The 14,742-nt window shown below is 56.0% G+C and overlaps 4 protein-coding genes across 4 annotated transcripts; 2 read left to right on the top strand and 2 right to left on the bottom strand.

Moving 5' to 3' along the window:
* Positions 1-3,462: 3,462 nt before the first annotated feature.
* BBK36DRAFT_1158294 (6-phosphogluconolactonase) lies at positions 3,463-4,246 on the top strand (the record flags this gene model as incomplete). The annotated part of the gene is made up of 2 exons (XM_024894096.1): positions 3,463-3,705; positions 3,746-4,246. The coding sequence occupies 2 exons, from the start codon at positions 3,463-3,465 to the stop codon at positions 4,244-4,246; spliced, it is 744 nt and encodes a 247-aa protein (XP_024750777.1).
* A 760-nt stretch (positions 4,247-5,006) lies between these two features.
* Positions 5,007-6,635, bottom strand: BBK36DRAFT_1116422 (hypothetical protein; the record flags this gene model as incomplete). Its single annotated transcript, XM_024890232.1, has 2 exons — positions 5,007-6,029; positions 6,417-6,635. The coding sequence occupies 2 exons, from the start codon at positions 6,633-6,635 to the stop codon at positions 5,007-5,009; spliced, it is 1,242 nt and encodes a 413-aa protein (XP_024750776.1).
* A 1,254-nt stretch (positions 6,636-7,889) lies between these two features.
* BBK36DRAFT_1116435 (hypothetical protein) lies at positions 7,890-10,328 on the bottom strand (the record flags this gene model as incomplete). Its single annotated transcript, XM_024890234.1, has 3 exons — positions 7,890-9,083; positions 9,168-9,630; positions 9,730-10,328. The coding sequence occupies 3 exons, from the start codon at positions 10,326-10,328 to the stop codon at positions 7,890-7,892; spliced, it is 2,256 nt and encodes a 751-aa protein (XP_024750775.1).
* Positions 10,329-12,286: 1,958 nt separating this feature from the next.
* Positions 12,287-14,388, top strand: BBK36DRAFT_1140104 (MFS general substrate transporter; the record flags this gene model as incomplete). The annotated part of the gene is made up of 6 exons (XM_024893352.1): positions 12,287-12,314; positions 12,494-12,627; positions 12,704-12,804; positions 12,870-13,205; positions 13,289-13,932; positions 14,027-14,388. The coding sequence occupies 6 exons, from the start codon at positions 12,287-12,289 to the stop codon at positions 14,386-14,388; spliced, it is 1,605 nt and encodes a 534-aa protein (XP_024750774.1).
* Positions 14,389-14,742: the final 354 nt, after the last annotated feature.

The following is a 14,742-nucleotide window of genomic DNA, read 5'->3' as shown; positions in this document are numbered from 1 at the left end:
TCAAAGTTGTCGTGCTCTCAAATTTCTTCACTACCTCTGCAGCAAGGTCGGACAAGAACTAGTCCAAGCTGTGGGGGGACGGAGATACCCAATGCCAGCTTATAACGACGACCCAAGGCCAAGACGATGCTGGCGGTTGCGGGTCTTGGGTTATCTTCCGCCGAAATGGGCCTCTGCCGGCTTGCAGAAACCCTTGGAAGGGAATTCAATGCAACGGCTGCAACGGCTGCAAGGGTTACGGCACAAGACTGGAGCCACGGGTTGTGGCCGTCTTGTCAGTGTTCGTGTCCCCGCAAAGGTGGCGGGCGTAATATCCAAAGGGGTCCTGGAGACGGGAGAGAAGGAGGGGAAGCAGACGAGAGTCGAGATAAGGGGGGCCCTGTAATCCCGCGCGGGTGACAGCACGAGGATGGCCTGGGGCGGCGAATCAAGAGGCACGGCCTGGAATTCGTGACACTTGAGTGAAGCTGTCCCGTGACGCCGTACAGCTACAGGACCTGTCGGTTTGGGCCAGAACAGCCAGTGGCTGCTGATGCTACTGCCGGCTAGAGCACCTCCAAGATCTATGGCTCCGGGATACTATGACTGCGTCTGGTATAGCTCTATATGCCAGTATCGAACGATTCTGCAGGCTCTAGTGAATCCAGGGGACTGGGCCAGTGGCGGAAGCAGGCGAAGTCGGTGATGGGAGGCGAAGATGGAGGCGAAGGCGGACGGCAACTATCTTAGGAGCAAGATTGGCGACGGGAACAGTTGGGAGAAAAAGGAACCACTGGCACTGGCACTTGCGTATAAGATCCTGAGTGGTCTAGACTTCAAGTTGCTGATACCGGAAGGAGCAGCCCAAGGGTTCTTCCTCCCCTGCAACGGGTAGACGAGGTGACGGAGAAGGAACGAAGGAACTCAAGCGACCAGGCCAGACCCGAATGGCGACACACGCTGGAGCACCTTCCGATGGGCAGGAGCCAATGGGAGCTGCTCGCAACTTTCCTGAGCAACGACGCAAAAGACGATCTCCAAAGTGCGATTGAGTTGATCCGAACTGTGATTGGGCAATCCGGGAAATGAACAAACGAGCGTCAAAACCAGTAAAGACGGAGAAGAGACGGGCCAAGGACGAGCTACCGAGGACTCGGGAGGGGTGGGTTTAAGACCGCAGCGAGGGCGGAAAACTCCAGGGCGACGACTTGAATACTGGTTAAAAGGCAGAAAAAAGAAAGTATCGAAAAATTTGTGCAAATGAGGTCCTAGACGATGCGGCGAATAGGCTAGCAGGAGACCAGCTATGTGGGAGTAGGCCAATATTACTGCTTGGACTAGCAGCAGACCAGGCAAAATTCTTCCGCCTGACCCAGGCTGGACCCTGAATCCCGAGCGGGACATTTTTGTTGGTCGCTGGATTCAGGGTCTGGCACACTAAAGTCGAGGCGCATCAGGCTGGAGCTGGAGGCTGCCGAGCCGACAGGAACAGTCACCAATTCATAAAGTATTCTATGTATGTACTTGGTATTTCTGATTATCAATACCGAGGTGGCAATGGTGCAACTGGGTACTTCGTTCAGCTTTGCGTTTCAGCCGCTCTATAAGGCTGAGTAGTCCATGCCCACAGTTGCGGATGGTCAACTACTGCAGACATGAGGGGTTGCAGCTTGGTAGGCAATTGTCTTGAACATTTACTCAATGCTCAGTTATTATGGTGAGACTTTAGGAGATTGTTCCCTCTCAACAGAAATCCTGCAGTATCAATGCAGACGGACTACTGCGGGAAGTTCTAGCCCGAGTCCATGTATGTACTTCGCCTCCATGACATGAGCACACCAATTTTGCCTCTTATTCGCATTCATATGGCGGGGTCCTGTTGGGTGTGGCCTCGTTGCAGCCACATCGCCGAGACCCGCCAGGGAGCTGTGCTTGTGGCGGAGTGTTGCAGTTGGAAATCAAGTATAAGAAGGCAGAGCGCTACCTTTGCTTTCTCTGCGGTACTCCGTAGTGCAGGCGCAGCAGTTGGAGTGGCTTTTTTGATCGACGCTTTCTTCACGGCATACGGTAGGCACTGTAGAAGTGAGAATACGCAGTAGAAGGCAAGTTCCGTCCTTTGCATGTGACACACTGGTGGGGATCACCAACGACCATTGACAATAGCGCATATTCTCGGTGACCCCTCGGGTTTGCTTGCAGCAGCGCCGCAATGCGCACTGGATATTATATGTATGTCCTGCCAAGCCGGTAATCACATCTCAATAATTCGCTTATTCGATTTATGATGAGGCTGAATCGACATTCTCCAGAGACCGGCTGTGCATGATCAAGAGCGGAAGGGATGTTTTGGGCCGAGACTTCCACCATTACGTCATAATTGCCAAAGTCTCTCTCGTGCCATTTTTCAGCCGAGCTTCTCTGAGGCTGCGTTGCCGGAACAGCCACACATGTGGCGTATCGTCCTGTGGCTGTAAGAGACACCACGAGTAAGACAGGTTGGTAGGACGCGAAATAATAGGTCGAACGGACTATCCGGAGAAGGGTATACTATCTGGCATTAATAATTGCTGTCTTGGATGATGTAGTAAGTCTGGCTCATGACTTATTGTCCAGCAAGACGGAATCACTCGGGAGCGACAAGCAGCAACTCGTCGGCTTTCGTTGCATTGCAGACATGCCCACGAAAGTCCATGCACAATTCCTGTCGACAAACGCATCATGGATCTCCGAGGCCAATCTACCATATACATACTGCGCCTCCCCCAGGCCTTAGCATCGCGTAGCTGAACGCTAACTTGCTTCAGTTCGTGTCTCGCCCTTGACGTTGACGTGATGCTTCTCCAATCGCGGCGTCTCTAAGCGGCATGCAGACGGGCGGGATCCCTGCAGATCGGTACGAAGCACACACATCTGCCCATTCCATCTCGTCTCAGCTTCTTCCGAGGTTCTGAGCGCAAAGTCAAAACCCAGGGCTCCGGATCAGCTCCAGTTTTAACCTTCATCATAGTGGCGACGCCATCCTTGGAAGCTTCGTTGCCCGGCCTGGGCCTTATCTTATCTTTTCGGCACTCCGTAGCAGATAGTATAACATGGAAGGTGACCCCGCGCCCACGCAGCGCGGCTTCCACGTTGCAAAGGACCGGGAAAATAGAGCAAAAACCCCGCTGTCCGAACGCACCTGGAACCTTCGAAGGCGATTTGCAGCTATACCTCGCCTTGCCTTCTTCGTACAACCTCGTACAACCTCGCTATCACAACAACATACGAGTACACACCACCAACACCCAGCTGAATAGACTGTCTACACACCCGGCACACGTCTCGCCAGCTCCATTCTCTAGCGCCAGCCCCACGTTTCCTCGTTTTTTCGTCAACAAGACTTTCGAAACCATACACCCCGCCTTGCTGCAGCTTCTTCTTGTCCCTCTCTTCTCCAGCTTCAGCTCGCCTCCTCCTCCTCCTCGCAGCCAACAAACAGCAGCCATGCCCAAGACACAGCCCAATCTCTACGCCTTCCCGGGCACCGACGCCCTCGCGCAGGCCCTCCGCTCCTACGTGATCCAGAGCCAAAACGCCGGCATCGAGCGGCACGGCGTCTTCAAGGTGGCCGTCTCGGGCGGCTCGCTGCCCAAGACGCTGGCGGCGGCGCTGCTGGCGCCCTCGTCGGGCCCGGCCGACGTCGTCGACTTCACCAAGTGGGAGATCTTCTTCGCCGACGAGCGCGCCGTGCCGCTGGACCACGAGGACTCCAACTACGCTGGTCAAGGAGGAGCTGCTCGACAAGCTGCCCGCCGACCAGCAGCCCGCCGCCGTGCACACCATCAACACGGCCCACCTCGACGACGTCCAGGAGCTCGCCGACCAGTACGAGCAGACGCTCGTCGCCAGCTTCGCCTCGCGCGACTCGGTCCGCCTGCCCATCTTTGACCTGCTGCTGCTCGGCTGCGGGCCCGACGGCCACACCTGCTCTCTCTTCCCCGGCCACGAGCTGCTGCGCGAGGCCGACGCCTGGGTCGCCCCCATCGAGGACTCGCCCAAGCCGCCCCCCAAGCGCATCACCCTGACCTTGCCCGTCGTCACCCACGCCGTCCGCGTCGCCTTCGTCGCCACCGGCGCCGGCAAGAAGGACATTATGAAGAAAATCTTTGACGCCGGCGAGGGGCTGCCGTGCTCTCTTGTCAACGAGGCCGCGGGAGACCGGTGCAGCTGGTTCGTCGACGAGCCAGCTGTCGAGGGTGTCGCATTCCCTCGGAGGGCGTATCTGTAAAACACAACAACGATGGACGGGAGATGCGTGTCGTGTTTGGGGGGGGGAAAGGAGGAAGACGGATACGAATTATTGATGATGTATGACCACAGCACATTAAAGAGATGGCTCTTGGGCAAGCAGCACATGGATGCGCCGGTGATTCTCGCTGGCCCTTGCATCCAAAAGGAGTACGAACACAACTCCCGCATTAGACGACTCTGTTCATCTTCTAGCGGGCCCCCCTTTCTACTCCATCGGAAAGGTGCTTCTTGTCTTGCTTGGCCATGGGGAGGAAAGAAAAGGAGCTCGTCCCGCGGTTGTTTATGATATCCTTCATCTTCCATTTTCTCCTTTACCATATCTTATGGCCCGACTCGGCGGAGTCCGAGTCACCTTTTTTTTTTTCACTTCTTCTTATTGTTACTTAGATTATGTTGAGCTCTCACTGGAAAAGAATTGATCGTTTTTGCCTTCATCATGGACAAGCGGACAAAGCAACGACTGAATGCCTTTCGTTCACTCGTGGTTATGCTAATGATAGATGCAGCTTCCTCCTTGACGCTGATGCAAATGCTAATGCCAATATGATGATGCCCCTGATGGTGGATTGACACCCATGTATATATGCGCACATTCCCTTGGTCGCAATCTTTATGCCGCTAAATTCGAATATCTTCCAGCAAAAGAACAACAAAAACTCAAACAAGGCCAGACAAAAGAGAGAAGAGGGCATGCAAAATAATCACCAGGCCCCTTTTTTCAACAGCAAGGCAAGCTGCTACATTTCATTCCAAGCACCTCCCACCCGCGACACTTGGATATCGTCATCACCCCCGTTCATCCTCTCGATCCACTCGTCCTCCCTCACAAGCGCCTCCTGCTCAATCACCTCCATGATCCTCAGTTCAGCGAGCATGTCGTCAATCAACGCGCGCGACCCGTCCAGCATCTTCTCCAGGCTCGATTTCTCGTCCTCATCCGGTGGCTCGGTGTAAAAGTCGTCCCGACTCAAGTCATCAATGTCGCCGAGCTGCTGCCTCCACTCCTCGAGGAGATTGATGAGATCACCGCGCTCTTGTTTCCATTGGGCGTCCAGGTCTTCGATGAACAGGCTGTCGTCGCCCTGGACAAGCACGACGCCCTTGCGCCTGGCATCTTCCATTTCGCTCACTCCATCAATCCAAGTCTCAAAGTGCCGTACCACGCTGGCATATCGACCGCCCGGGTCGCTCAGTGACCACACGTTCGTGATTATGGACTCGAGAGACTGGATCTTTTCGTCCAGTCTGCCGCCGCTACCCCATCTTCTCAGTGCAAGCACGTTCCGCTTCTCTAGTCCTGCACTCTCTAGCTCGGCAACCTCCCTGCTCTCCTCACTCAGTCTGTCGAATCGGTCCCCCAGCTTCTGTTTCGCACTCGCCCGCCATTCGGCGTCCACAATCGGAGCTTCCTGATGCAGCAGGTATAACTGCAAGAGCTCTGCTTGAAGCTTGCTGACCTCAGCCGACGCAGCAATGTTGGCCGGCAGCTTAGAGGGCGAAGTAGATGACAGATGTGAACCAGAGGGCTTGGCAGAGAGGGTCTTGCCCGGCGAGCTGGGCCGCTGAAGCGAAGAATTCGAAGGTCGCTTGAGCTGTGATGCCTGGTCTTGTGACAGCAGAGTGCCGGCAGAAGAAGGCTTGGATAGCCTAGACACTACCCTACTAAGAGTAGCTAGTGACGGCTTGCGGCTTGTCGTCACCTTTTCGGTAGAGGGCTTGCGAACCGTCACCTTTTCAGCAGACGGCTTTCGAGAAGCCATCTTCTCGGTAGAGGGAGCTCGGCTTCCCAATAACTTTGGAGGCCCTGTCGGAGTCACAGCCCGGCTGCTAGCGGCTGAATTCGTAGACAGGTTGGTGGTCGGAGTTACAGACCGCGGTGTATTTCGAGACCGGCTAGAAAAGGAGAACGTGCCAGTGCGAGACAGCCCTATGGAGGGCGGTACCGAAGGAGACCTTACTCGGGTGGAAGGGGGCGTCTTCGTTTTGGTCGATGGGGGCGTGACGGGACCGGCAAAGGTATTCGATCGAGGCAGGGCAGTCGGTGTTGCTGACCGACGGGTCGTTGTCGGTATGCCCGGCTGAGCTGTAGGCGTGGCGGGTCGCCGAATAGGATCCCTCGACCTCGAAGTCGAAGCAGGCCTCACTACCGTTGTCGGCCCAGCAGGATTTGTAGTCGAAGGCCTCGAGTAGGTGAGCCCCGTTGACCTCCGCTCCAGCTCCTTTGGCTTGCCCTCCATGGATATGCTCGCAGACCTCCCCCTCGTCTGGATCGACGGCCTGGTCACCGTCGTCGACGGCGGGTACTTGTTGGTCACGGCCGACTTTTCCTTCCTCGCAGCCACCTCCCTCGTCGTCGCCAGCGTCATCGCCCTCGCCAAACGGCCCGGCATGGGGCCGCCTCCCGTAGGGGGTGGAGCTCTACTAGCACCGTTGCTGGTGCTGGCGCTGGTGCTGCCGGTGCCTGTGGTGTTCTTGACGCTGTTCAACGAGCTGCTGGAGCTAGAAGCAGTCGAGACGGTTCGGCCGCCATGCTTGAGGCTGGGCAGCCGCGTCGGCGAGGCGGATCGGGGCACCGAGGGCTCTCGCGAGCTGGACGTCCGGGTCGGTATTGAGGGAATGCCCGTTGCCGAGCGCATTGAGCGCGAGCGAGGAATTGATGACGACATTGGGGGGAGATGCCCAATATTAGGGCGGGCTTTCGAAGAGTTGTTGAAGCTGGCAAGATGCAAAGAGGTGCAGAGATGGAAGAGCTACCCAACTATCTTGGGTAGCTTAGGCCGGTGACATTCCCCCTGTTAGTGCCCTATCTGGCGGTGATGTCAGGGACCAGGAAAAAGAAGAGCCCAACTGCCGTTCCTGGCTACGCCCCTTTGGGCCAGCCTCGGGCTTGTTAGTGTGGCTGGTGGCACTCGCGCCTCGACGCTAACTCACTTCAAGTGTTCCCTTCGGCCATATGCTGAGAATGCAACTCGTTTGATCTTGAGCATTTACATATTAATTCACACCAGAAACTGCACGGTTCAAAGAGCGCTATCATGTCATCTTGTATTATGAGTACCCCCCATCGCTAAGATAGGCCACCTAGTCTATTTGCAACCACTCTCCTTCTAGAGTATCAAAAACCAAGCATACCCTGACTTATACACAAATCCAGAGTTCTGCACAAAGCACGCGGTTTGGCGAAGCCGAGTTTCCCTGAAAAGCCAATCGGAAAATTGTATCCATTTTCCCATTCTCTTTGAACCAACGAGTGATTGAACCAATCGAATGAACCAATCAATCCTCTTGTTAATACTATTACATGTGAGAAATGCTCTTCTTCTCCAAATTTGCTTGCGAGCTGAGGCGAACAGTGGTACCGAAAAGGAGAACAGAGGCCGGTAGAAGTGCCTCTCCAGGAGAGTCTGATACAAAGTCGCAACTAAAAAGGGGTAAAAAAAACGCTGATGACATTTGTCGCTCCAGACCCCCGGAAGGAGATTTTATACTGTAGAGGATTATCAAAGAATAAAAGAGAAGAAGTTGGGGGGAGAGAAAGTCGCCAGTGGGCGGAAAGGGGTATCGTCAAATTATGTGCCAGAGAAGGTTAGGTATGAAGACGTAGGGCATCAGAACGTTGCCTACGCCCCCAAAGAGGTACCAGGGCGAGATGACGACGTGCCGGCTAGAGTACCAGCCGCGGCCAGCACATCGACGAAACGGCGGAGATCTCGTTGATAACCGTCCAGCCTGCGATGGCAGGAATCGCATATCCGCAGATGGCAAAAGGCACACACCCAGCGATCTTCGAGGTCGGCCCTGTCGCACGTCTGGCACGTAAGTGGACAGTTCTTGTTGCTCCGTCGAGCCATGGACCTGTGTCGTTGAAAGCAGTTGAAATGCGCATCGCTCAGCGGTCTTGCTTTGGCGATGCCGTCTCTCATCAAGCCTGGGAGCGCTGGTTTGGGGAAATATGCAGCCTTGGGATTCGGCTCACCGCCCGTCTTCATTTCGGCATACACCGTACCATCGCGGCCCCGGTAGGTAGGCCCTTGTGCGTCCGACTGCGGCATCCGAGGTTCCGATATCGACTGAGGCATACTCCGCTGGGGCTTCACGGTCTGGAGAGAATCTGTGCGTTCTCTGGCAGGCTGTGCCTGCATCGCGGGTGCATCTCTGGAAGTGACCAAACGGACAGTTGCAGCATCTTTCAGAGGAGCGACCGGTGCAGGGGCTGCTGTAGGGCCTGCTACAGGAACCGCATCGTCCTTAGGTGGTACTGAGACTGCAGATGCTTGGCTGCTCGACGCACCGACACTGGTGGCATTCGGCTGCTGGCGGAATGCATTCTTGGCAGCTGTGAGGTCTTGGCTGGGCTGTGAAGGCAGGGCCTTCCGTACTATGGGTCTCGGTCCACTGGGAAGTGTGACAAGCTGGCCGCCGTTGGAAGGTTTAGGGGGGAGTCCTTTTGTAAAGTCGGGAGAAGCGCCCCGTGGCGCCTCGGGAGACGATGCGGGAGACACGGGAGAGACGAAGGGCTCGACAGCCGGCTCCTTGACCTCCTCCTTCTGATACTCTGGGGTCGGCGGCCTCTTGGCTACTGGGGCGCTCGGAAGCCCAGTCTTGGCTCCAGCAGTGTTGGACAGGACCGAGTCAGACCGCTGATGCGCCAATTTGTCCTTGATCTGCTTCATCTTGGAACTTTCGTTCCCCATGGCTGCTGCGTCAATGACGGGCCGGTCCTTGAGCCGCAGCGAAGGACGAACGTTTCGGCCAGGCAAGCCGCCGGCAAACGGGGGTGCTCGCTGGGCTGCGGCTCTGTCAGTCGACACCGTCTCTGGTGCCGTCTCTGGCGCTGCAGCCTCTGGATCCGGCCCCCGTGCTGGCTCTCGTATTGGATCTGCTTCCTGACCTGACACTGGCTCTGGCGCTGCCCTCGAAAAGGATGCATCCGAAGAGGGCTGCGTGTCCGCGGTTGATCCGTGGCTAGAGTCGAGCCTAAGACCGGAGACCTCCCTGCTGCCCTGGGTCATATGTGGACGGCGCTTCCAGATCTCGGGCCGGGGTGACGACGGACTGGCCAGCTCAGACGTGTCGATCGACGGCAGCGGCTTTTCGGGCGAGGCTGCTGGCGCTGGTGCGGGAGTAGGAGTAGGAGTGGCAGTAGGAGTGGCAGCGGGTGTTTTCTGGAGAGGTTGGCGGTCCTTGAGCGGTGGCGGAGGAGCGGTGTTTCGATCAGCTGGGCGCGTGTTGCGGTCCTTGCCGGCGTTGGGGCGAGCAGGCAGTGAGGCACTGCTGCCTCTGACACTGACAGATGGTGCGCTGGCAGGCGCAGCAGCCGGCCTCTCGCTACCGGCGCCTGTGCCTGTGCCTGTGCCTGTGCTTGTTCCCTTGATGGTCGAGTTACTGCTGCTGTTTGTCCCGTATTGGTATCCTGCCGCGACTTCCTGTCGCCTGTCGCCTGCGCCGTTGTACTGCGACATGCCCTGCGACTCGGCCTGCGGTTCGTCGCCATCTTCCATGTACGCCATCAGGATGCTCGACAGGGAGAATGTGGGCGACGGCTGGCCCAGAAATTCCGCCGACGGCGGCTGCAGGTTCAGGTTCGCAATTGGTTTCCGCGGGATCGCCATCATGGACCGGCCAGTCAAGGGCGGCGATTGCAGACTCGGCGCCGAGGTCGTGACGCTGGACACGGGTGAGGGCGCCGCGACTGCGACTTGGCGGATCGGACTCTCGACACTGTTATGGGCGCTGCTCTTATTCGATTCGTCGCTGTCGCCCAGCTTCTGCTGCAATTTCAACGGCAGCGGAGGGAGAGGAAGATCTTTCGGCGGCGGCGGCGGCGATGCGAGCGACGAGGTTCGCGCCGGATGACTGAATGCGCTGTTGGTTCGACTGTGGGGAGGGTCGCTGCTTTTGCTCCCGGATATCCTGCCGGCGGTCTTGTTGTCGGTGGTGTCGTCGTCGTCGTCGTCGACAAATTCGTCGTAATCGTCGCTCCCAGGAACCCCGGGCAACGCCTTGGAATAGCGAGACGTGCCGCTTTTAGAGGCTGCGCGATCGGATGGACGCAACATGGCGGCTCGGTGTGTCAGCGCACTGACAAGAGCTAAGGATCAGAATAGATCAACCGAGAGTAACGGTGATGCGCAGCTTCTGGCGGACTGCGCATTGAGGGAGCAGAAATTGGCAGTTCATGGGCAGACGGCAGAGATGCTGAGACGTAGGAGGCCGTCCTAGTTGTTTTGGATTCCGAGGGAGTCCCTGGCTAATACGACTGTGGCTTGCTAGCTGGGACTAACAGCGGGAGAGGCGATGAAACGGGGCTCTCCATCTAATACAGGATAGTCCAAGTATCCTTGCCGATGGCGAGTTGTCAATGGCATGGCTGGGTTGAGGAATGCGGTCGATGTCGTCGCAGGTGGACAAGGATAGAGGCTGGGACAGGACAGCGCAGGGCAACAGCAGTGCCACAAAAAGTATTGACGTCTGTCGAGTATCACAGCGCGTTGTCTTGATTGTGTAGCCGGCAAAGGGGATGGCGGCCGTCGACTCTTGATTCGAGAAGCATGCAGGGTGCACTAACAGAATCCGGAGTAGACCCTTACAGGAGATGGTGATGCATAAAACGATCTGCACGTCAAATCTTGTTCTTGTTCTTGCTTCAGTTCGATGACGCTCACAAAGGAGCCACAACGCCATGGGATCTTGATATAGGTATTCCAGGCATTGTATGTATGAAAGCTTCAGCGTTGTATTTCTTCCCGGTGTCTCTTCGCCATGTCCATCCCGGCTGAACAAGCATCTGTTCATGTATCCATTTGGCGTGGTGGCTGACAACGTGAGACAACTGTCTCTTGTTAGCCACTCGCCAGCTTGCGCCACCCAACAGCAAGATTGCTGGGTTGAAGATCCTTCCAGTTGGCTTGAGACCGAATACAGCGCAAAGCTCTGAATATGAAATTCTCTGTGGTGCTTAGGTTTCTTTGACATTTCGCATGTGTAGCACTGCTCATGGAAAAACCATCGAATCTTTGTATTACAGTATAAGGTAAAAAAGAAGCTCAATGTCTTGATAGACCTGTGAAACTTCATACCCCGACGCCGACTGATCGACAGCCGAACAATCCACGTTGCAGCCTCTTCCCCCGCATATGTATAGCCCGAAAAAGAAAAAATGAGACGAAAAGAATGAGATGAAGAAAAAGCTGCATGTGCGCACGGGCAAATGTCCGACACATGACTGTGGCACAACTGACGCTCAAACGTCGTACATGCAGAAATTCTCCATAGATACAGCTCCGACTCCACACAAGAGACTCCATTGCTTGTTAATCGTGGTTCGATTTGACAGAGAACTCATCCGAGCCATCTTGGGCATTCAGCGCCAGACAACATGGCAAGCATGGGGTTCACGTGTAGATCCAATGACAGCACGTGCAATCTCCTGGGTTGGGCATTGGACTTCAGCCACCCCCGGATTTTGATCAGGGCGAAGCCTCAAAGCGGAGTGCGTCAGCTTTACTGTTGTGTCCCCAGTTGAGATCAACTTCTGCTCAATACTACTATCACCAAAGCATTGATCCTTCAGTTTTACATAAGAAGCAGACGCCCAAGCATCAAGATACCCGGCACTCCCTGATCAACTTCGTACAGGTGTTTCAATCTGCATCACCACCAAACATTAATCGCCCAACTTCAATATCCTTTCTCCAGGTTAAGCCCCAACAGGAATTATACTAGTAGTACTATCCACGGAACAATACGAGAACCCAGCAACCCGTTCCCCTCTACTTAAACCAAATCGGATGTTAAACGCGACCTGCAGCTGACATACTAATATGGCATCAAAGTCCATATGTAACTTGCCTTACGGTGAAAATTAGGTAGCCTCTCAAGCTTTGTTGGCTTAGCAATAGGGGGGCATATGTATGCACGAGGCGTCATAATCTGACGCACCATGTTCAGTCGAGATTGCGTTTCTTTTATTTTCGTCCCTCTCGTTCGATGAGAGCGCCCTTGGATTGACACGGCGATGGGCTGCTATGAGACGATGCCCCTGGGTAAGCCCGAGATGCGAGCGGGGAGGAATCTCACGGATTACCGCCAAATCTCACCGTTTGTTTGTGTGCGCCAGCTTCTTGCAAGGTCGTTCTCTGCACGCAGCTCTTGAATAATCGACTCATCTAGGTTGAGATGAGGTCTCCCGACTCTACCGGAGAAGCATCTGCTCCTCCAACAGAAACGTCACCTCTCCTGTCTGAACCTCTTCCCCAAAATGGCCTCCTGGGCGATGAGAGCAACGTCGAAAACGGCCGCAAGAAGCATCCCATGGCCGACAAGATGCACATCTTGCTTCCCGCCATAGGAGTTGGCGTAAGGCAACGCCTACCTACACATTCCACAAAGAAAAAGGGGTCGATATGCTAACAGCTGTTCTCTCCTCATGCAGGTCTATCTTGTAGCCGTCGACCAGCTCCTTGCAGTTGCGACATATGCCAAGATTGGCAGCGAGCTCAACGCCCTGAACAACACGAGCTGGATCGCCACAGCGTAAGCAGCACACAAAAAACATCAAATCACAACTTTATCAACTAACGCAAACGATTTACTGGCAGATACTTCCTCACCCTCACCAGCTTCCAGCCCCTCTACGGCAAGCTCAGCGACATCTTCGGCCGCAAGGCATGCCTCCTGTTCGCATACGCCGTCTTCGGCATCGGCTGCCTGGGATGCGGTCTCGCTCAGAGCATGACGCAGCTCTGCATCGCGCGGGCGGTTGCTGGCATCGGCGGCGGAGGGATGAGCTCCGTCGTGTCGATTCTGTTTTCTGACATCGTGCCGCTGCAGGAGCGCGGTGTCTGGCAGGGCTATCTCAATGTGGTGTATGCTGCTGGGACTTCGACTGGAGGGCCCCTGGGAGGCCTGTTTGCCGATTCTCTGGGATGGCGATGGTGAGACTTGAAGCTTTGCTCTTCACCTGAGGGATCAAAGCCAGACGACTGTTGGCTAACGTGCACTTTGCAACAATAATCAGGTCCTTCATGATTCAAGCCCCTTTATGCCTGGTCGCCTGGATCTCGGTATACTTGATCCTCGACCTGGAACCCCCCTCCAAAGACCAACACTGGGTCGCCAAAGTCCGCCAGATCGACTTCCTGGGCGCCTTGACGCTCGTCCTCGCCGTCGTCTCTCTCCTCACGGGCCTCGACTCGGGCCCCAACCTCGGCTGGTCCCACCCCGTCACGGTCGTCTCCCTGAGCCTCACGCCGTTCCTCCTCGCCCTCTTCCTCCTCGTGGAGATGCGCATCGCCAAGCACCCCTTCGCCCCCGGCCACATCATCCTCAGCCGCGACCTGCTGCCCTGCTACATGGTCAACATGTGCGGCATGGCCGGCGAGATGGGCGTCATGTTCTTCGTGCCGCTGTACTTCCAGGCCGTCGAGGGCCTCAGCGCCACGGCCAGCGGCTCCATGCTCGTGCCCGCCACCATTGCCGGCGTGCTGGCGTCGCTCGCGGGCGGCTGGGTCATCAAGCGGACGGGCAGGTTTTACTGGCCGACCGTCGCCAGCTACGGCCTGCTCTTCTTGTCCATGATACCCCTGGTCGTGTCCGTCTGGTTCCGCTCGCTCTTTGGGGTGAATGCTGGCTTCGTCCTGTCGGCCGTTGGCAACGGCGGTGGTATGTCCACGAATGCTACCTATCTATCTACATGTTATATATTGCTGAGGTACTCCGAACACTCTACTGACATGGATCCTTGTCTTTCACCAAGGCATCACCACAATCCTCATCGCCCTCCTCGCCAACGCAGCGGCCCAAGACTCCGCCGTCGCCATCGCCTGCTCGTACCTCTTCCGCTCGCTCGGCTCCAGCGTCGGCGTCGGCATCAGCTCGGCCGTGCTCCAGCAGGTCCTCCGGCAGCAGCTGTCCTCTCGCATCGGCGACGACGGGCAGGTCGAGGAAAAGGTGCGGCAAAGCCTGGACGCGATCAGGGAGCTGCCGCCGCTGGTGGCGGAACAGGTGCGCTCGAGCTACCGGGTGGCCACGATGGCGTCCTTTGCGCCGTCGCTGTGCTTTGGGCTCGTGTGCTTTCTTGCTACGTTTTGGGTCAAGGAGAAGTCGCTGGAGCGGTAGGAGTGTAATGCCCTTGAGGTCTTCTGGCGGGTAGAGAACATTGTAGGAGTACCTTGGTTTCTCAAGACTGTACATGTACATAAGCATCGTACCTGTGAAGTTACCTTACCTTGCATGGCCATGGAGACCCGTATACTACCTTAGGTAGAGAGCTTGGCAGCCAGAAAAAGCCACTGCAACCTCGCTCTGATAACGGACGGGCCAAAAGGTCAGTGCAGACGTGCAAAAGCAGCATTTCGTATAAGTCGTTCATCCCAAGGAACATCAAGTCCGAAGCCACTCAATGCTTGCCATCTTCGCAATACCTTCCCGCGTAGTAATACATACACTGCCACTCGGTCGTTTGCCTTGCCT

The sequence above is a fragment of the Trichoderma citrinoviride genome (assembly GCF_003025115.1).
Source record: "Trichoderma citrinoviride strain TUCIM 6016 unplaced genomic scaffold BBK36scaffold_5, whole genome shotgun sequence".
Taxonomy (NCBI): domain Eukaryota; kingdom Fungi; phylum Ascomycota; class Sordariomycetes; order Hypocreales; family Hypocreaceae; genus Trichoderma; species Trichoderma citrinoviride.
The sequence above is the reverse complement of the archived record's forward strand: the minus strand, read 5'-3'. Positions and strand labels throughout refer to the sequence as shown.